The sequence below is a fragment of the Musa acuminata genome, chromosome BXJ1-8 (genome assembly GCF_036884655.1).
Source record: "Musa acuminata AAA Group cultivar baxijiao chromosome BXJ1-8, Cavendish_Baxijiao_AAA, whole genome shotgun sequence".
NCBI classification, from domain to species: Eukaryota; Viridiplantae; Streptophyta; class Magnoliopsida; order Zingiberales; family Musaceae; genus Musa; species Musa acuminata.
In genome coordinates, this window is record NC_088334.1 from 46,938,065 (window position 1) to 46,958,983 (window position 20,919).

Consider the following 20,919-nt stretch of genomic DNA (forward strand, 5'->3'; position numbering starts at 1 on the left):
ACAAGCATGTGAGAAGAGAATATAGGAAATCCAAGCAAGGAAATGTTGGAATGTAGCATGTGGCTAAGCATTGGAAGACTATACTGAGAAAGAAGAGAGAAAAGTTGCTTTGAGGATGTGAGATATGAATGATGTCCTCTCTTTGAAGCAAATAATGCACATAGAAGAATTGAAGGATCATGCTCTTTCTATTTTTAAAATTTTTTATTCTCTTAAGTAGTCTTTTTTATCTGATACATCACAATATAATTTTTACCGAAACATCCATCCAATCTCTCATCTCTTCAATATTTTGTGACTAGCTTTGAGGTTGATCCATCCTGATTGGATCCGAATCGTTGACTCGATCATTTTAACAATATGAATAATCAAAACCAATTAAAGAAAGAGCGAAATAAAGAAGGTCATTTGAACTCATGAAGATTTTTGTTATTAGGCAATCATTAATCTCAAAATCTTAAATAAACACTAACAAAGGAGATAGATAGATAGAGAGAGAGAGAGAGAGAGATAGAGAGAGAGAGAGAGAGAGAGAGAGAGATAAATCGCTCTACATTGACTTGGAGCTGGTCAAGTCAACACAAAGCGACATTTCAAATCCAACACCGTACGAGTCCGAGTTGGAGTCAGACAAACTTCAAATAAAAGTTTGGCGACCATCAAATCAATCACATACGATACTAATTATGTTGTTCCAACCTATTAATAAGTCCGGTTTTGGTCCCTTGCTATCTCCCCCACAGTTTAATTTTCTACATTTTTGACAAAAAAAAATATTTCTTAATATTTTCAACCATTAACGTAAGAAATTGATTAACTTGAGTTGGAATCCTATTGGGAGGTTCTCTAAAAAGAGAAGATATATATATATATATATATCATCCATGAGGAGTTTGGTGGACAAACAATACATATATAGATTGACGTGGGTTAGTAAATGTGGTTAAAGATTAAAATGCAAGCTCAAAAGTCACATAACAAAAGATTTGAACTAATTTGTGACGAGATCTAAACACAAAATTCAGACAAAAATGATCAAAACAGGCCAAACTTTATATTCCAAAAGGAAAAAAAAAGGAAATAAACAATGAATACAATATGGATGTATAAAAAATGACCTTTCCATGATTTTTGAAAAATACATTTTCATAATTTTGTTAATGTATGTTATGTTCCATAATATGTATTTTTCATGGAAACAATACTGTCAGCTATATTCAAGTACTGACTACATAAATATTTTTGTCATCATTAAGTTCTGTACAAAGCCATATTAATAGTTAAATTGAATATATATATATATATATAGCATTTAGTAAAATTTTTCTTAGGCTCCCTCTCATTTAACCCTACTGTTTCTCATTCTACTAATATTAATTATCTCATAATTTTTTAAGAAATTATCAAAATCATCTTAAATGTTACCCTCTCAATTTATCCTCTATCTATTATTTATAAATACAAATAATTTTTTTTAATTACCTTCATACATCTATAGAAACATATATTTGTGTATATAATTGACACTTCTCAACCGTCTTAACGTATTAATTGGGCCGAAAGTGTTGAGGTTAGAAATGAGGTTTTAAGCCCAATACTTTTTCTAAATGGGCCTAATTGACAGGCCCATGAGATCTCATCATAGTCCGATTGTGCGGAAGAACGTGTTCAGATCATGGCTAAAGGAAACAGACACCTCTTCTTTTGATCTCCCAGCCAATTGAGGCGATGCTCCATGACAAGTCCTGCGTGAGATGATATGGTTACGAAACGGGTTCTTGCTTCGTAGGCCGCTTAGGTTATGATGCGGCAGTCAGATTTGGTCTTCGGCCTTGACGTGAAGGTCAGATGCTCGACAAAATGTGGCTGAAGTAAGTGGGAATCCAGCAAAGGAATTGGAGTTGTGACTTGAAACAGCGGGACGAAAGAATGCTGTGAAGCTGAGAATTTCGGAACTAGTTGTGATTCTTTTTAGTCTGTGTAGCAGAACAATCGAAATTATAGCTGAGTCATGGGCTGGACTTCGCAGCACTGTTCTTAATGGCTTTGTTCAGGTAGTGTCGATGAGTGGATTTCTTCTCCAAAGTAGGCTGAGGTATGCAGGAATTTATTATTGAGTTCTGGTTCATGGTTAATGCAAGGATATATATCATATTAAGCAAACTTTCTTGTATTTGCACTTATATTTTCAACACTTTAATGGGAATAAATTTTTAATTTAAATTTAGAGCACCTTTGATAAACCCAAAAACTTCTGAATGTGCTCAAATATTACTAATTAAGATATAATTAGTGAAGAGAGGAAATATTACTTACCATACGAAAAGAAGAGTGTAGATAATTCTAGCTTCGTATTCTGTCAAGATGTCTTTGAGCATACCAGACATTTATTCCTCACCTGTAAAGTTACTGGGAAAATTTGGGACAAATTCATGGGTTAACGTAAAGAGGATCCCTGTGTGTGAGTATGCATTTCATATTGAGATAAAACTTTATCATCCATAATGTTCGAGGTTCCATCAAATCTCATGTAGCCATGTTGTGCATCACGCTTTTGTTTGTTGTTAGAGCCTCTTCTAGTGAAGAGGTGCACCAACCGCTGGGCTAAAACTCACTTGATGAAATGCTGTTAATATCAATTATGCATTTTGGAGGCTTTCTTCATTGTTACTCTCCAGTCCTTTTTACTGAATAGACAAGACTCACTAAACATGCTAATGACAAGGTGGGTACTTGAATGGTTGTGTTGTGTGCTGACTGATATGTTGAATTAGATATTGTTATATTAGTTATCAGTCTAGAACAACTCATATATTGAGTCAAGTCCACCTAAATCTTGTATACCTACACTACATCACTTATGTTCAGCATTTTGTCAGAGTAAATGTATCATTCACAGGCTAGACTTAACCTTAAATCTTTGTAGGTTATGAGCTAAATCTATCAACATGGCTGTTTTGAGGTTATTTAGGAAGGAATCTGCAAATTGGAGTCACATTAGTGGAAAAAACTGGTGGAATGTGTTTAATACATATAAAACTTTTGGTGAACTAACCTTTTGAGTTGAGTGGGTTTATCAGTCTAAGTCTGTCCGACTGAAGCTGAGTGAAATCAATCAAAACCAATGAAAAGTAAATCTAATTAGGCAAAACCTGCAGAATCTATGAAACCTTAATCTGAATCTCATATAAAACTGAACCAGATGGCAGGTCTTTTTTGGGATTTGTTATGGCTATGTCACATCTGTTTTGGATGAAATAGTCAGCCACATGACTAAAATTCAAGATATTCAGAGAGTATCAATACAAATCCAAACATTTATATGCTAGATTTACTTTTACAATCTCCAGCATAGATAACTCCATTGTTGAATATAATTTGTGCTTGCAAGTCTTACCTTCGAGCAAGTATGTCATTGATGGAAGTAATCATGCCAAATTTGTTACAGAATTAATACATGCCACAACAATGTTTTGGATAATGAGAATATCTTGAAGGTATTACGGTCAATAGAAAACCAAGTATTGTATCTGAGAGAATAGCATCCAAATAAAAGACGAACAATAACCTCAATGGTTCTCAGACATGATTTTCAAGAAATATCTTTGTTGTGATGCACAGCTAAAGGCAGAAGATTGACAGATCTGTACAGAAAATTCCTTAAATACCTTTTTGTGCAATCCTGGAATAATAGTACAGTTAAAACATAGAATTCATTTGATAGATTTGTTGAACTAAGACAAGAATAACTAGGAAGCATAAATGTGCATCCACGATTATGACAAGGTTTATTATATCATGGATTTTTGGTAGAAGGATATGCGCTATGATAACCATGCCTTTTTCTACCATATCAAACTGGTTTCTTAATGAGACCTTGCATGAGTCTTAAATATTTGATTCGAGCCATAGAAGCATGATTTGGAAGCTTAAATGTGTAGCAAATATAAATCCTAATATTTGGAATTTTGATTCCATCTAGTGCTATATCCATGAAGAATTCGGACTAAACTAGCACTACAAGATCTTACAAAAAAGTAAAACAAAAGCTTTTTGGCCTTGATGCATATTTTTGTTATCAAAGAAAGTCGATCCATTCAAGACAGAACAATATAACAATGTTACCAAAAAATTGAGCTTTTATTATTATCATTTTTGATATAATTGAACTGATAATTTAGGAAGGCCAAAACATTCTAAGCTAAGATACTAAGCAAATTAAGGAATTCAGTGGATATCATGATGCAAAAAGTCCATACCTTACTTCCCACATGTGACATATCAAGTAAGGCTAAGCGAGCTACCTTGTATCACACTCATACTACGTATGTCTAAGGCACTTCCCAGTCTTACATTTGTAAATGTTGCCACTTTCTCTAACTGCACGTGTCCAAAGTCATATATACCTACACCAACTTCAGGATTCTTGCATCTCTACTAGTGCTGGTAAATTAAAAATCCTCTTAGTGAAAGCACTATATTTTGGTTTTTTACATCAAAAGTTGGAGATCAATCCACCATGCTCCACATATTCTACGGTTTGTATTCCATCACAGAGAGAATAACATGGAATATCTGCATTTCCAATTGTACATATCTTAATTCTTATTATTCTTCAATGCTTTTTTCATGTTTGTTGAGAAAATGAGTATGTGATTTTGTAAAAGTGCATATATTAGTTTTTTTATGTTTCCTTTTCAATAAATTAAATATTCATTTAGGTTCTCAAAATTAGGTTATGATAATTACCATCATCTTAAATGATGTATATTGATGTCAAATTTGGTTTTTAAAGAGCCTTTACTTTATTAGTTTGTCAAACACCATCAAATGTCTTATAATACGTAAAAGAGGTGAAATTATAACAGAGCAAATTACTAAATAGGTTAACCTACAAATTCAATTAATTTTGATATGTCATAATTGTAACTGTAAATGAATTGGACCAATTCACATCTTATGGATGCTAGAGTTATTTATAAAGAAAGGAAATTAACCATATTGGTAGGAGCATGAGTTTTCAAAGTGACTCACATATAATCAACTATTAGAGAAAATAAGCCTTTTTGCTTGGGCGACTTGGGATCAACTATATTGATCCTTTTTTGTCATTGAGCCATACTAAGGCAACACCATTAGTCAAATAAAGGACAAGGAGGTCCTTTTTATAGTTTCTAAAAATTCTTCAGAGATTTTCAACTTACCTCATCCAATCGACACACTTTTAATCTTCTTTAAATATATCTTCCTCGGTTGATTTCCACCTAATAGTTCTTGGAGTAAAATAGCATTTTATTGTCCTTGAATGATAACTTGATAGTCAATTTAGTATCCAAATTGTTAATTTTTTACACTTCTAGTCCTGGGTGGTTGGGCCATTAGTTTTGCCTATGTGGCTGATGGATTCTATCGGTTCAAACTGAAAGCCTTCAAAATAATATGACCTCTATTTGTATTAATTGTCACTAATCCAACCTGGCAACTTGAGTCATCGATAACATGGCATAAATTGATAACATGTTCAGTAACCCATGACACTGGTGAAAGAGGTTACATCATCTAAACAAAGCAATGACATTTTTGGTAAGCTAGCATATGTTTGATCACTAATGTGACTGTCAAAAAAGGTCACATCATCGTTCTTTACAAATCCCTAGGCTAGATATTAAATGACTAGGAAAATGAAGCATCATACTATCTTAAATTTGTTAGAAGGATGATGCCAACCATGTAGGGACAAATTGTAGCTGAAAGGACTTGCAATGGCGAAAGTAATGATACAAGGACAAAATTGACTAAATATTTTGTACATGAAATAAATTTACTCTCAAGACTGCACAGGGACCAATAGTGATATTAGGTTGAATTTGTGTAAAAAAACTCTCTCTCCCTATTCATTCATGAGGGAAAATATTTATTACTATTGCTAAGATCACCTGACAGTCATTAGGATTTTTCAGGTTAATAATTGATCCACAGAATTTCTTGGTTATTATTGGTTAAATAAATTACTTATTTTCTTCATGTCTATTTTTCTTGTGATTTTGAAATGTTTTTACAAGATATCTTTGCTAAAAGCACCAGATATTCATAAGGATTTTTCAGGTTAATAGTTGATCCACAAAATTTCTTCGTTATTGTTTAAATTATTTATGTTCTTCATGTCTATTTTTCTTGTTATTTTGAAAATTTTGTACAAAATTATTTTTGCTCATTCTTGGTTATTATGTATTTCTAAATAAAGTTGATCTGAGTTGATTTAGACTACATATTCACAAAAGATACTGAAATTTACCAAAGGACCTTACAAATATTTTATAAATGACCAGATAAATTTATAGACCATATTTGGCAAGACAACATTAATTAGGTGGCTATAGAGAACTTATAATGTGTTTCAAGAAAAAAGGAAAACTAAAATAACATAAATAATTATTTTTAAAAGCTGAGCTTAGTGGAAGAGAAGACATGGGCACTCACCGAATGATCACTTGAGTTCCTCCTATCATGCTGGCTGTCAAGTTCTAAATTTCTTCATACATGCGGTTTTCATTATCATAAGATCTTATAATTGGAATGTGACTAACTTTCTGATGATCCATCCCTCCAGGCCTCCGTAACCTTTGCACAAACACCTCAGGCATATCAAATAAATGAAGTTCCTTGAGATTTATTAGTTGCTCAATCCCTGTAGGAACCATTTTTAACTGCATACATGATCTGATGTACATCTTTTGCAGGTTTGGCATTGCACCATCCACAATAACATAGTTCAGGTTGTTCAGCCGTTCTAAATCCAATATCTTAAGCTTTTGAAACCCTCCTTTCTGACAAAGTAACTTGAGACCATCGTATGCATGGATTAGTGTGAGTTCAATTAGATTTGGAAGAGCTTCAAGAATTCCAAGCGAGTTCTCTTTCAATCTGGACCACCTAAGCCGCATCCTAACAAGGTACTTTAGTGAGGAAATCCAATTTGGTAAAGTCTCCAAGGGTCCTCGCAAATATAGACGTTGAAGAAGTGGTGGGGGGGATTTCAAAGATTGCAGATTGAGAAACTCATCCATGCCAATAGATGTCACTGAAAACGATCGAAGCAGTTCCATCTTCTCAATGGATGTACAAAGGCCTGGTCCATCTTCTCTTCTTAGTTTCACTATGCCCAACCTCTTTAGTTGGGTTAGGTTTCCTAGCTCTCGAACTATGCCACTGTCTTGATCTGTCTCTAAGTATGTGAGCTTCTGTAGTTCTCTTAATCTACCTATTCCTTGGGGCAACTTCACACCGTCTGCATGGTAGAAAGGTGGGTGATTACCAGTATAATAGTGGTAAGCAAGAATGTGGCGTAGTCTCTGGAGATTTAGGATAGTTTTTGGTAATTCAGTGACATAAGTACCTTTCAGATCTAAGGTTTCAAGGTTATTAAGCCTTCCAAGAGACTTTGAGAGTTTGTTAATCCTTGTATTTCTGAAGCTCAAGTACCTTAAATGGGGTAGTTTTCCAAATTCCACAGGAAAGCTATCAATTGGTGCACCCTCCAAATCCAAGATTTTCAATAATTTCAGTCTGTTAAAAAGGTTGCCCATAGAAGAGATAGAAAAGCCATTTTCTCCAAACACAAAAAAAGCACGTAGGTGGGACAAGTCTATAGTTTGTAATAGATGCTCACCAGTGTCATGTGTGGATAAACGTCGAATTCTTCCCTGAATTCTTCCCTGAATCTCTCTGTTCTGTCTGATCAGAGCTGTGCTAAAATTCTCCTCCTTTGACTTTAGAACAATAAGATCATGGATAAGATCGTGAACCCGGCAACTTCGGACTCTTCCATAGTCATAATGCTCCGCCACTTGAATCATGCTTCTGTCAATAAGGTCATTAAGATATTCCACTGCAACCCTCTCCATAGTCTCACCTTTCTCACTCTCTATGAATCCTTCAGCAATCCATAGTCGAATTAGAGTGATGCGCTTGACTGAGCACTCTTTAGGAAAAATGCTAAAGTACAAGAAACATGACTTGAGGAAGTAAGGCAAATCATTGTAACTCAATAACAGTATTCTCTTGATAGTTTCAAGTTTAGGATTGTTGGCCAACTCAGCATGAAGATTATCACGCAATGTTCTCCATTCCAAAACACCTTCCTTTTTGGACAAGAGACCAGCTATTGTCACAATTGCTAGAGGTAATCCTTCACAGACTCGTACAATGTCTTCAGAAATTTCCTGCAACTCTGGTGGGCAAACTCTGCCAGGAATGGATCGGAAGGCCTTCTTGCAGAATAAAGACCAAGCTTTTGTTGGAGGCAGTGGTTGAAGTTTGTAGACATGACCAGGTGCTTCTAGGCATGAGATACCCACATCCCCAATTCGTGTGGTGATCAGAATTCTACTGCCACAATCATTATTTGGGAGTGCATACTTTAAATCATCCCATGCATTTATATGCCAGAGATCATCTAACACAACTAGATACCTCTTGTCCTGTAGGAATTGCCGTAGTATATCAATTAACTGAATGTCCCCCATCGTTTCAATTCTACCAGGAAGTACCTCATGTCTTTCCTCGTAGAACTGGCTTATGATGCTTTTAAGAAGCTCGCTAACTTCGAATGATTGTGTGACTGTAATCCAAGCATGGCTATTGAACCATCCTTTAACTTTTTCATCGTCATAGATTTTCCTAACAAGAGTGGTCTTCCCCAAGCCACCCATACCAACAACTGAGATCACCTTCAGATTGGATTCTCCTTTCACTAACCATCTAATGATGTCCTCTTTAGGTTTGTCAATACCCACCAGTTCAGCTTCCTCAATAAAAAGAGCAGCCACATGACGATCATGCAATCTCTCCCTAGATGCAATAGAATTTAAGTTGAAATTGTACATATTTCTTCTCTCTGAGATGTTATGTACCTGGGCTTTAATGTCTTGTATTGCAACACCTATCCTGTGTCGAGTACGCAAATGCTTGAGGTGGTGAATACCTTTACTCAGGAAGCCCAAAAGTCGATACTTATGAGGTTGGCCAAAGTGAATCATGTACTCCTCAAGAAGATCCTCAATGTCATATGCTATTTCTCTTAGTTGTTGCATCCATCCTTTTATTCCATCTTTGTCTTCACTCACATCAGTTTCCCTTAGAAACATTTTTAGACTCTCAAGCTCATCCCTGATATCTTTGATGCCGGTGTTGACCCCTCCGAGCAACTGTTGTTCTCGTATGAGCAAGGAGTCCAACTTCTGGAGAGCAAATTGTAGAGCACCAGTAGCCATTTTCCTCAATTTTTCTCTCTTCTTCTCTCTTTGAAGATGTCTTTTGAGGGGAATGTTGAACTGTCAGATTGCAAAGATTAAGTAGGTTCTGAATAATCGTGTACTGTTATAATATATAGAATATAGAGACGTATGGTGGCTTCTTTATGCTTATACAAGTCTGATCATAGTCTGTGGCCAGGTCAAATTGCAAAGTTCTGCATCATTATGTACCATAATGTGTATATGATATGGATAAATATGGTGGTTGCTTTGTTATATTTTGGCTCAATTATTCTTTGTTGACCAGCTTTGTTCTTGCTGTGAAGTTTCTTGGACTCAATTAAGATTTGGCATCTTGATATTTCATTCAGATTTGGAACCAGTGAATTAATTTTGATTCCTTCCCATACACAGATTCATCATTCTGCACCTGTATCTCTTGCTATTAGGTGTAGTTCTGAGGAATTGTTTTTAGGGGCAGTTGAGAGCACATCCAGAATAGTATTTTTTGAGTCTCAAAGGCTGTGTTGTTTGTTAGTGGGTATTTATGAGGTTAACTTTTACAGCATTTATCTTATAATTACACTAACATGCAGAATACTTTGATAGAAATGAAATTTTAAAGAAGCACACTTGACCAAATCATCATATTCATTCCTTCATCTTAAATCTTAATCAATTCTTATTCTTGCCAGTTCAGGTTCTATACACCTGATGTCATCCCTGATATCATACTAGTTTGAATAAGAAAACTTTGAACCATTCAATTTGACCATTCATTTTTGGGTTTCTTAAGCTTGGCTACGCCGCCAGCCAGGATGCAGGTTTGGGCAAGGCTAGAGTTTGGATATTCGTGGTATCTTTTCTTTTGAAAGGGCAGATTCATGCATTATTAGATATGAATATCTTGCTAACTTTGTTTATTCAAGTTTGATGACTTTTGGCAAATAATTTCCACCGAGACAGATCAAACTTGTTATTTATGCAGATTTGGTGATCCAACCTCATGATTGATTCTTACTTGGTGTAGGAGAACCATGATTTCTGGGCATTGAACAACTCAAGTATGTTGTTGTTACCTTCCAGCACACTTGGAGCTCATGGTTGGACCTGTTCCATTTTGCAGCTTAGAAAATGCTTCAGAAGGAAAGAATAGTCAACTGGGATTTGGAACTTGGAACTTGAAGGTGACTATTTTGTCTTGCCTGTTACTTACTGGATGGCTCCAGGTTCGTCTGTTCTTATAGCCATGTTTCTTTTATTGCTTTATCCTGTCATGTTCTTATAAACAAATTAACTGGACTATATAGGATCCACATTATCATCCAATCAGGAAGTGACAAATCAGCAGGGATAATGCATCTGTGCCCTGTGTCACAGTTGTGCCTGCTTGTTGAGTGCAATTACTTGATATATTACTTCAGATTGGACAACTAGATGGTGCATTTTTTTCCAGATATGTTCAGTCTCTCAATCATATTTAATTGAGTCTGCACTAATTTGTTCTTGAGTGCCTCAGCAAATGAATAGGACCAGAATCATTATATTCCCAGTCAAGTATCTCTTTTCTTCCTTTTGTTTTTGTTTCTGTTTTTTTTTTGTTCTCAAATGAAGACATAAGTTAAGCAGTCTTTGTCTTCCAACACTCGACTTGATGTAAAACCAACTATATTGTATAAATTTAGCTAAAACTAATAAATAAGTGTAGCCAAAAGGTGGAGTTGTAGTGCACAATTAGTTCTTTTGTTCTTCCCTAAACTTTATATTCACTTATAAATGACATGTCCCAATACTCTTCTGTTTCTCTTTAGTTCTTGCCAAGCATCCAGGATAATATTATGATGATCCTAGAAGTTGCTCATTCCATATATAAGACTAAGGGGAAAAACCCTTTAGTCATCATTAAAGTTGACTTAGAAAAGGTTTATGATAGATTGTCGTGGAATGTCGTTGTCAATGTGTTGAGGGCTTTTAACTTTCCTGAGGTTTTTGTTTCCTGAAGTTATGCTTGTGTGTCTACTCCTGAGCATGCATGTTTGATTAATGGATCTCCTTCCCATTTTTTCAAATATGCTCAAGGTATTAGACAAGGTGATCCACTTTCACCTTATCTTTATATCTTAGTGGCACAATTGTTGTCCCATTAATTGGACAAGGCTACTCGAGATGACAAAAGCTTATCCCTTTTGACTTCAAGCACAAGTATAAGCTTCCTCACATGATGTATGCCGATGACATAATTCTGTGTTTTAGAGCAAACAAAAAGTCTTGCAGAACTATTATTGAAAATTTTTGGGATTATGAAATTTTTACGGGCCAGTGTTTGAACCGTACTAAATCTGAAATTTTCTTTCCATGTGACATTGATCAAAATACTAAAACTTCAATTTGTAATTTTTTTGAATATTAAAAAAGATAAATTTTATTTTAAATATCTTGGCATCATGATTTTTCCTCATCGGCTACCGATTTCACCTTTTGATGATCGTGTTCATGCTATTCAAAAAAGCTTAGTTCTTGGCATGCAAAGTTTCTGCATTACTCTTATAAAATCTGTCGTGTTGGCTTCTTTCACATGCTTTCGGTGGATGCCTGTGCATATTTTGAAAACCATTAATAGAAGTCTACAAACATCCTTTGGCATAAAGCCTCTTCTTTAAGGAATCTGCATTTGCTTTCTTGGAAACTGTTACTGCTCCCAAAGATCAGGGCGATCTTGGTATCCAAAATATAAATCTCACTTCTGTTGCTTTACGGGCTAAGAGAGTTTACAATTACTTAAACAAAGCTGACAGTATATGGTGTAAAGTGATTTATGATAAATATGGATAAATATCTCATTGGCAGATTGGACAATGCAAGTTGGTTCTAGCATCTATTTACTCGGGCGATGTGGGATTTGCGTTCTGCATTTTCCTGTGTTATTGGTGATGGTCGTTTTGTTAATGCCTTGGATCATAGTTGGATTTTTTTTAGATGCCGATTTCTTTCAAGCCAACTTTTCTTAATATGGAATGTTTGCATGAAATTTCTACAGTTTCAAGCATGATTTCGGATCAAATCTGGAATGTTGACAAGTTGAACATATTTTTTGGTCCGCTGCTTTCTAATCTGGTTTTAAAATTGGATTTGTCGAGTTTTTCCTCTGATGACAAGTGGGTTCGGACACCTGAATCCAAGGGGCAATCATGAACCAAGGCTGTATATGGCTTTTTAGCTTCGCGGTATGCTACTGATCATATTCATCCTATTGTGTGGTCTAATCTTTGGAAAATTCTTGTTTTCCCCATACAATCTTCTTCCGTTTGAAACTTTTGCATGGTAGATTGCCTACTTCTCAGTATCTGGCTAATCTATGTATTAGGAAGGTTGCGACCTGTTATCTATGTGGTTCGAATGATGACAGTTCACCTCATCTTTTGTTTGGATGTTCCTTCACACAATCTATCTTTTCAATTATTAATTAAACATGAGTTAGACTTTTCCTCTAGGTTTTATGATCGGTGGCATACTGGTGCATGGCTGAGGGAAGCAAATGATTTGGTCAAACATACTTGTCGAATATTATTCTGGTTAAGATATTGAGCAATGAAACAGATCCCCCTTGGAACTTAAATCATGTTGGTTCTAGCGTCTATACATGGGCTGTATCTTTCACTTATTTTCGACCCAAATCTACCCCCAATATACTGTAATTGGGTCTAGATTTGAGATCCAGATCTCTTCTCTGCCGTGGAGGATTCAGGTCAGCCCTTGTATATGGAAACAGGGACAGCTCCATTTGATCTTCCAGCCAATCGAGACGGTGTGCTATAATGAGTTGTGCATGAGAGACTGATGCAGCCGCCATGTTTTGGTCGGAGCATCCACCAGGTGCTCGACAAAATGTGCCTGTGGTGTGAGTTCTTGTTCGTTCGTGGAAGTTAACCAGGTTGAAATAGTATATGATTAATGAATGTTGGGAATCCAGAACCGGCTGTGTTCGTGGCAATTGGGCTTTACTGTTGCACCAATTTTACTTGCTAAGTAGTTCTTATTTGATAGTTGATCTTTCTTATGTTTTTAGTTAGGATTGTTTAGGGAATGGTATTTTTTTATTATCCAAGTATACCCCCGAACGTCATTTTGACTTTAAAGACCTGTAATATATATATATATATATATATATATATATATAGTATTTTGATGAAAGTATTCAAAATATTATAGAATATTCGAAAAACACCTAAACCAGTAAAGATGCCTATTTGAAATTTTGATGGAGGTATAAAAAAATTTATATTTATTAAAAAATAATATAATTGATAATGTAAATCTTATACACTAGGAATTTGAGTGATTCATTCTAATGAAGGTGTTTCAAGAATTATGATACATAATGAATGAAGGGGCTATCCTTTGTCAAATATTCAAAAAGAGTAGGATAAAACAAATCTAAAAAGATTTCGAATTGTGAAACCTAATTGAAATTATGTTGTATATATGGTGGCTGTTAATTATAACGAGACAGCAATCCCACAATCCCACCCACCATACACCCTCACGAGAACAGCAGCACATAATTACCGCAGAGCAAAGTAGAAGCGGAGGTGCCACACGACGGACACCGCGACGTGTGCCGCCCAAATCGACCCCCAACCCCTAAAGCAACTTCAAAGGGAATCCGCTCCCGCTTTTGGACACGTCTCCGCGACGAGCCACGTTGCCTTCCCAACGCTCTCGATCTCTCTCTCTCTCTCTTCGCCCTCTACCCTCATCGGCGTCATCCTTCACCGTCTCGGCTTCCTTCCGTGACCTGGAGAAAGCGGCCGCCGCATCAGTAAGGCCGAGATGGAGGTTCCCACGGGCGTCATGGCTACCCTCTGGAGCTTCATCTCCTTCCTCCCTTTCTTCTTCTTACTCCTGGCTCTTGGCGTCGTCAAAGGTGCGCACATAACAACGTCCCGTGGTTACTTGGGATGTAGATGTGTTCATCATCGCATGAAACATCAATAGTTGAAGCATATTGGCAACAAAGCATAGGTTGATATGTAGTTTGGTATGATTAGTTTAGCCGGTTGATGGAGATGATTGGAAGAGACAACCATCATTTAGGTAAAATAATATTATATGGAAATGCAAGGTATATAAATTAAGAGAAAAACACAACATCATCCTATAGATTATGTTTCTTCTGATTACATGTGATGGCACAATGCATAACCATCTATAGATGGTAAAACGTTGCATCAGAATTGCAGAGAGAGAGAGAGAGAGAGAGTGAGAGGACTACACTCAATGAGAATGCCAATTCTGCTGAAATTATTCGTCATTGAATGATTGAAACGTTCTTGCAGCAGCTGCGGTCGGCCCTGTCGTGACTGTTGTAGTTCTTGTCGGGAATTCTTCTGTGGTCATCGGCATGTGGCCAGCACATTTCATCTGGACTTATTACTGCGTGATGAAGTACATCATCTTATCTCTTTATATTTTGGGAATTAGCATCATAAATCAATTAGGCTAGTAGAACAAAGACTAGGTTTATGATTCTTGTATCAGTGATCAACTAATATGCTTGGTAATGTTTTCTTCAAACAGAGATAAATATGCCAGAAGGAATTTTCCTTCCCCAAAAAAAATTGCAGGATATACACAACAATGACATTTTTTATGGGGGTTGTTAATTACTGTAAATTGTTCTTTGTCCATTGTCTACAATTGCAGGACTAAGAGGCTTGGGCTGGTTCTCAAAATATTCTTGTTGGTCATGCTGCCTCTGCCATTGATTCTGTGGCCAATTTTAGGTATTCTGGGCAGTCTTGTGGTGGCGATAGGTTATGGCTTCTTTGCTCCTTTAATTGCAACCTTTGAGGCTGTTGGAGAGGGCTTCGTTGACAAGCTTTATCACTGCTTTTCTGTAAGTATTGCAGGAAGCACCACACGTCTTGTTGTCAATCCACAGTAAAACAGAACATATGTGGTATGAAATAGCATATTTTTGTAATTCCATTTCTTCTATCACATTCAATAAATTTGAGAAGAGACAATTGAAGAATGGATAAACATGGCATCCGCCGTCTGGAGAAACAACACTGTCCTGCCACTTGAAAATAAACGTGTAGACATTATGTCTCGTCATTGGAAATATGCTGTGTCAGCAGCAATATGTCTAAACAGTTCATGATGCCTTGACAGGGTGGATGCGTGGACACGATCAAGGGAGCTTGCACACTGGTCGTGGACTTCACGGACTTTTGCTTCCACTCATACTTCTCATATATGGATGACCTTTGTGAGAAAGTCGCAGTTGGTGAAACACCAATGGATGTCAAGTATGAGTTACTAACCCTGCAACTGCTACTTCAAAATGTCAAAATTTTTGTTTTACATTGCCAGAATGTATTACAATTTTGCCTGGGTGTAAGCTTTATTTGATTTTTTTTAACTTAATTTGGATCCTATACAAACCAAATTATAAATTTTGATACTTCAAACAGTAAAATTCACTCAAATTTAGTCAAGTTTCTGAACTCAGATGATGTTTCTTTAAGCTGTGAGCTACAAAAATCATCCAAGTTGTAGATTATATATATATATATATATATATATATATATATATATATATATATATAGAAGAATCTATATATGTATTTTAAATCTATATATGGTTTTTTTCCCCCCAAATTCTCATTGCATTTTAAAACTAAAAAAAAATATGTAGAAGAATCTTATGGAGTTGCAGTAAATTCTTATGCTGAGAAATGCAATTCTTATGAATTTTCATAGACCCATATTTTATTTTATTTTATCTTTTACTGCTAGGTTGACAAAGCTACCAAGTTGTTTGCTGGTTTGTCTGCTTGGTGTCCTATTGGATGTGCCCATGATAAGTATTGTGGCACTATGCAAGAGCCCCTACTTGCTACTGAAGGGTTGGCACCGCCTATTTCATGACTTAATCGGAAGGGAAGGACCCTTTTTAGAGACCGTTTGTGTACCCTTTGCTGGCTTAGCTATCCTGTTGTGGCCATTGGCTGTTATTGGGGCACTAGTCTCTGCATTCCTATGCAGCTTCCTTCTAGGACTTTATGGTGGTGTGGTCGTTCATCAGGCATGTGTTGTTAAGTTATTAACAAATTAAGATTTGTGACAAATGATTTCTGTTCACTTTCGGCTTCCAGAATCCTTGACTTGTTTACATTTGTAGGAGGACTCTCTTCGCATGGGTCTTGCATATATTGTAGCTGTGATCTCAATTTTTGATGAGTACACTAATGACCTACTTTATCTGAGAGAAGGATCTTGGTTGCCAAGGTATCAGATCGAGTTTTTAGTCATAAATATTTCTTTTTTTGTAACATATGTTCCTTAGAGCACAAGATCTATGTAATTAACCAACTCGTGGGGCTAGTACAAATGTTTGATGAGATAACTAATGCTCTGATTGCTAATTGAAGGCATTTTTTGTAATATATGTTCCTTGGAGCACGAGATCTATGTAATTAACCAACTCGTGGGGCTAGTACAAATGTTTGCTGAGATAACTAATGCTCTGATTGTTATTTGAAGACTTCAAAGATTCTGAAAGTTAATGCTCACTGACAGCCAGGCCCAGGTACCGGAAATCTCAAGTTGATCAAGAGCATCGTGAGCAGAAAAATGAGGTTGAGCAGAACAAGACCAAAAATGGGAAAGTTCTATCTGGCTTGAATAGAACAAAGTTGGCTTCGGAACGATCAAGGACGATGAAAAGGGCAATACAACAGCTGAAGCCCATTCAAGTCAGAAATTCTCTTTCATCAGATATATGCATATACTTATAACATTAAAAGTATATATGTGTCATCTGCCCTCATCTAGGATATTTCTTTCTTATAGATATGGGACTGGCTCTTCAGATCTTGTGAGATAAATGGAAGGATACTACTTGGTGAGGGTCTCATCACAGTTGCAGACATCGAAGAATGTATTGTCAAAGGAAAATGCAAGAAATTAAGCGTAAAATTGCCTTCATGGTGTATTCTGCAATGTCTGCTACGGTCTGCAAAGTCTGACTCGTATGGATTACTTATATGTATGGCATTCGGCTTGCATATTAAAGATTCTCCACTAGCTGTGAGTACAGGGTACAGATCATCTGACTGATATCTGTTTGAACTTTGAATTCTTCAGCTGATGAAGTGGAAGTTAGTAATTTTAACTGGCCAAATGATAAAGTATTGGATTGGATTCTTGGACCGCTTCTGATCATGAAGGACCAGATAAGAAGATTACAGCTGGATGAGAATGAAGAAGCCTGCTTAAGGAAGCTGATACTGACCAGCAAAACTGAGAAGCCCGAGGACTGGGATGGAGAAGGATTTCCATCAGATGACAACATACGAAAGGCTCAATTGCAAGCAATATTTAGAAGGTATGTCCACTATCACTCTGGATAATTTCAATCTTGAAAAGTTCGAGACAATGTGTCAGATGCACACTCAGGTGTGCCATCTACTTTTATTTCTGACGACAACTAGAGATCGTTTGAACTCCTGAGGCAGTCTGTTGTAAGTCTATAGATTTTCCTCTTAACATTATGTTTTTAATAGTTCATTGCCGACCGGATTACAAAAGATTAGAGAGAGGGAAGAAGATAAATTTTGTTTAATCTACTTGAAAGTCTTGACATTTCTTGCATCCTAATCACTCAAAACATAGTGAGTCTGATATCAGTTGTCCATTGTCTCCTACAGATCTTATAGCAATTCTTGCCCTCTGGAACTAGTAAACCAACTGTTGGTTGTAGCTCCTATAAAATGCATCTACAAGTAGGAAGAGAAAAAAAGAGAGAACAAAAATCATTCAGATGAGAAAATCAGATAATTTCCAAAGAAGATGTTTTAACGTTGGCAAGTGATGCAAGTAATGAAAGAAAACCTATTTGAAGGGAAGATTTTCTAAAGGATTATGACTCGTAGTCTAATTATTTGTTAATAAACATTTGAGGTTTTTTTTTAAGTTTGATTGCAATTTCTGGATGGAAATTTGGATCACAAGTGGATAATTTGAGAAGATTTTTGTTTGGTACAAAATGTATATTGTGCATATAACTGAAGAAGCCTTGGAATATAAACTTTGTGATGTTATTATGAGAGTCCTATGTTCAAGTCTCACTATGTATTGTGAGGTTCATCTTCATTTACTATTGAGTTCCATATGTTACGCTAGTGAATGAGATTGTTAGAATATATGTGCACAAGCTTAAGACTGGATAAAATGTTGCATAAGAAGCTAGGCACTACTGAGACACCACACTTATCGTCTAAATTATGTAGTGACCAAGACTCATGTGATAGCCAATTACGCATGATCATTTATGAATTGCCCAAAGACAAACTATTTACTTGATATATTGACTTCTTAATTTCAGTAGTCTGCTAAACTGATATTAGCCAATGAAGGCACTTTTTTCTTCAAGATGTATTATGTGTGCAGGTTGCAAGGGATTGTAACAAATATGTCTAGAATTCCAAGTTTCCGACGACGGTTTAAAAGTTTGGTGAAGTCTTTGTATCTGGAGGCAATAGAAACTGGTGCATTGACTGAGCCCGTGGTGGATCTGCTTCTGGAAGCAAGACCAGTGATGGCAGGAAAAGGCAAAACAAAAGCATAGGAAGATGGAGTAGCCTAGATGTTGGTGGTAGCATAGTGTGATGGATTTTGTTTGGGAAAACTAATCACTTCAGTGTAATGTGAGCACTAATATAAAATGTCGAAATGTGGTTATCTTGTCCTTTGTTTCCAAGTCCATTACAGGACTTGAAAATGTGATGCCCCTACAATCTCATGGAGTCATCTTCCAATGCTTCTGTTCAGTTCTCTAGAGCAAAAGACAGGTACAAGTTATCAGCAGCTCCACATTATGCTCAACATGATCACCAATGAAAAGTGTGTTACATTCCACTGAGGTCAGTGGACTTCTTTTGAGTTCCAGTGCTAAATTGCTGATAGTTGCATTTGAGTTTATGCAAGTTTTAGGAGTGTGGTTATTTCTAGATAGCAAGATTTTAATTTATTTTGATATTTCTATGATTTTGACCAAATCAAAATATATCTGATGCCTGTTTTATCCATGTAATGTGGTGCATGTCTTTTGAAAAGACCTAATTGGCTGCACTTATTAGTAGCTCATGGCATTGATTCATTAATCTGCAAAAATATTTAAGCTGAGGTCAGTTGTAGATGTGAGATTAAATTGGAGTTTATAATTTTTCATATTAAAAATATTTCAAAATCAATGTTTAGTATGGTGCACCTGAAATTTAACCCAATGTTGATGTTGACTTTTTGAATCCTATATCATAAGGTGATCAAAATCAAATAATTTACTATGAAGGTCAACTAAAAAGTATAAGAAGATTAGTTTTTTCATATGACATTTTCTTGAGCTATGTGCCTGACAAGTGGACTCCAAAAAACCCACAACACTTTTGGATAACTTATATGAGCTGAATTAATTGAATTGGAATGATATGAATGCACTCAAAATGGCTGCATTTGGCAAGTGGTGGTGTGATGTCACTGTTTTAGCTTTTTTACCTGTTTTCCAAAGAACACAATGCTTTGGATGTCTGTGTACTTGAATTATCTGAATTAAAATAATCTGAATGCCCTCAAAATGGTTGCTGTTAGGTAATGAATGTTAGGTCATTTGACTTGGTGGTGTGATATCACTATGCACTTTCTTGGCTTGTTTCTGTTGCAACTTTGGACTACATACTATTGTGTTTTTTGGCTTCACCACATTTATGATATATGGATGGATCCGAATTTTCCAACCATCCATCATGCACCCAACTTCTTGTAGGTAGGTAATATGTACCTAATTATGCCCTTTTTTATTGGTCATGGATTCATCGAACATGACAATACAATAAGCGAGATAGTGCAATTTGCAAGAGCTGAGAGACATCAAATAGTATTTTCTTCATATCATGAGATTATATATATATATATGCATGTATGGATTTTATGTTCATTAAAGAATCAAAAGTATCCAATGAGCATCCCACCCACTCTATTGGAGCATATGTAGCGAATATGGTGCTTAAGCATCATGCTTATGGATGTAATTAATTTAGTGATTAAATAGTAGTCTAATAATAAATTGAAAGTTAGTGCTAAAGCATCATTCTCTTTGCTGCTCTCTTTATGAATCAAAATATTGATCATTTACTAATAAATAGCAACATCGATAAACCATCATTTATCACTTGCTTGTATATGAGTCGCAAAAGAAAAATATTATTTATTCGTCTATCATGATAGATTATATCTTGTAATTCGATTGTGACTATATCTTTATTAAGAATTTATATAAATGTAAGAGGAAATGTAAGAATTTATCCCAGCAAGAAATTCTTGTCATAATGAGATTAAAAAAAATTCTTGCATTGATATTTTTATATAAATAAAAAAATAAGTAGAAAGATAAAGAGGAAAAAAGACAAATATTATTATGATCATTTATCTAACTGTGGACTAAGAAAAATTCAAGAAATAGTGCATCTCATAGTCATAGACTTATGTATATTAGGAATGAGAATTAAAATATTACTCCATATAAGGTTCTCTATTTTTTATTGAAAGTCAAGACCAAGAAAAAATGATTATATAATCATATATCCCAATTATTTAATGTCTG

The 20,919-nt window shown here is 35.7% G+C and overlaps 2 protein-coding genes and 1 long non-coding RNA gene across 5 annotated transcripts; 2 read left to right on the forward strand and 1 right to left on the reverse strand.

Annotated features, from left to right (window-relative positions):
* Positions 1 to 1,685: 1,685 nt before the first annotated feature.
* Positions 1,686 to 13,290, forward strand: LOC135588289 (uncharacterized). 2 transcript variants are annotated; one of them, XR_010476177.1, is made up of 3 exons: positions 1,686 to 2,095; positions 10,285 to 12,478; positions 12,746 to 13,290. It is a non-coding gene; the product is annotated as an uncharacterized LOC135588289 (long non-coding RNA). The 2 variants fall into 2 exon arrangements; XR_010476176.1 differs by having other exon boundaries at positions 10,285 to 13,290.
* LOC135588288 (disease resistance protein RPM1-like) lies at positions 3,302 to 9,443 on the reverse strand. The gene is made up of 2 exons (XM_065080346.1): positions 6,481 to 9,443; positions 3,302 to 3,682 (listed from the first exon to the last, which is right to left on the reverse strand). The coding sequence occupies exon 1, from the start codon at positions 9,270 to 9,272 to the stop codon at positions 6,525 to 6,527; it is 2,748 nt and encodes a 915-aa protein (XP_064936418.1). The 5' UTR covers positions 9,273 to 9,443; the 3' UTR covers positions 3,302 to 3,682; positions 6,481 to 6,524.
* A 497-nt stretch (positions 13,291 to 13,787) lies between the features above and the next one.
* Positions 13,788 to 19,004, forward strand: LOC103996242 (uncharacterized membrane protein At3g27390). Of its 2 annotated transcripts, none has more exons than XM_018829540.2 (10): positions 13,788 to 14,178; positions 14,591 to 14,699; positions 14,958 to 15,150; positions 15,429 to 15,565; positions 16,056 to 16,344; positions 16,441 to 16,547; positions 16,843 to 17,014; positions 17,112 to 17,307; positions 17,406 to 17,646; positions 18,711 to 19,004. In XM_018829540.2, exons 1-10 carry the CDS (start codon positions 14,085 to 14,087, stop codon positions 18,886 to 18,888), a joined length of 1,716 nt encoding a protein of 571 aa, XP_018685085.2. In that variant the 5' UTR covers positions 13,788 to 14,084; the 3' UTR covers positions 18,889 to 19,004. The 2 variants fall into 2 exon arrangements, with proteins under 2 accessions (XP_018685085.2, XP_009415396.2); XM_009417121.3 differs by having other exon boundaries at positions 14,594 to 14,699.
* The last annotated feature ends 1,915 nt before the right edge of the window (positions 19,005 to 20,919 follow it).

Coding starts and splice junctions, on each gene's coding strand:
- LOC103996242 (XM_018829540.2), top strand. CDS start 14,085: ATGGAGGTTCCCACGGGCGTCATGGCTACCCTCTGGAGCTTCATCTCC. Junction 14,179..14,590: donor GGCTCTTGGCGTCGTCAAAG/GTGCGCACATAA, acceptor ACGTTCTTGCAG/CAGCTGCGGTCGGCCCTGTC. Junction 15,151..15,428: donor AGCTTTATCACTGCTTTTCT/GTAAGTATTGCA, acceptor ATGCCTTGACAG/GGTGGATGCGTGGACACGAT.
- LOC135588288 (XM_065080346.1), bottom strand. CDS start 9,272: ATGGCTACTGGTGCTCTACAATTTGCTCTCCAGAAGTTGGACTCCTTG.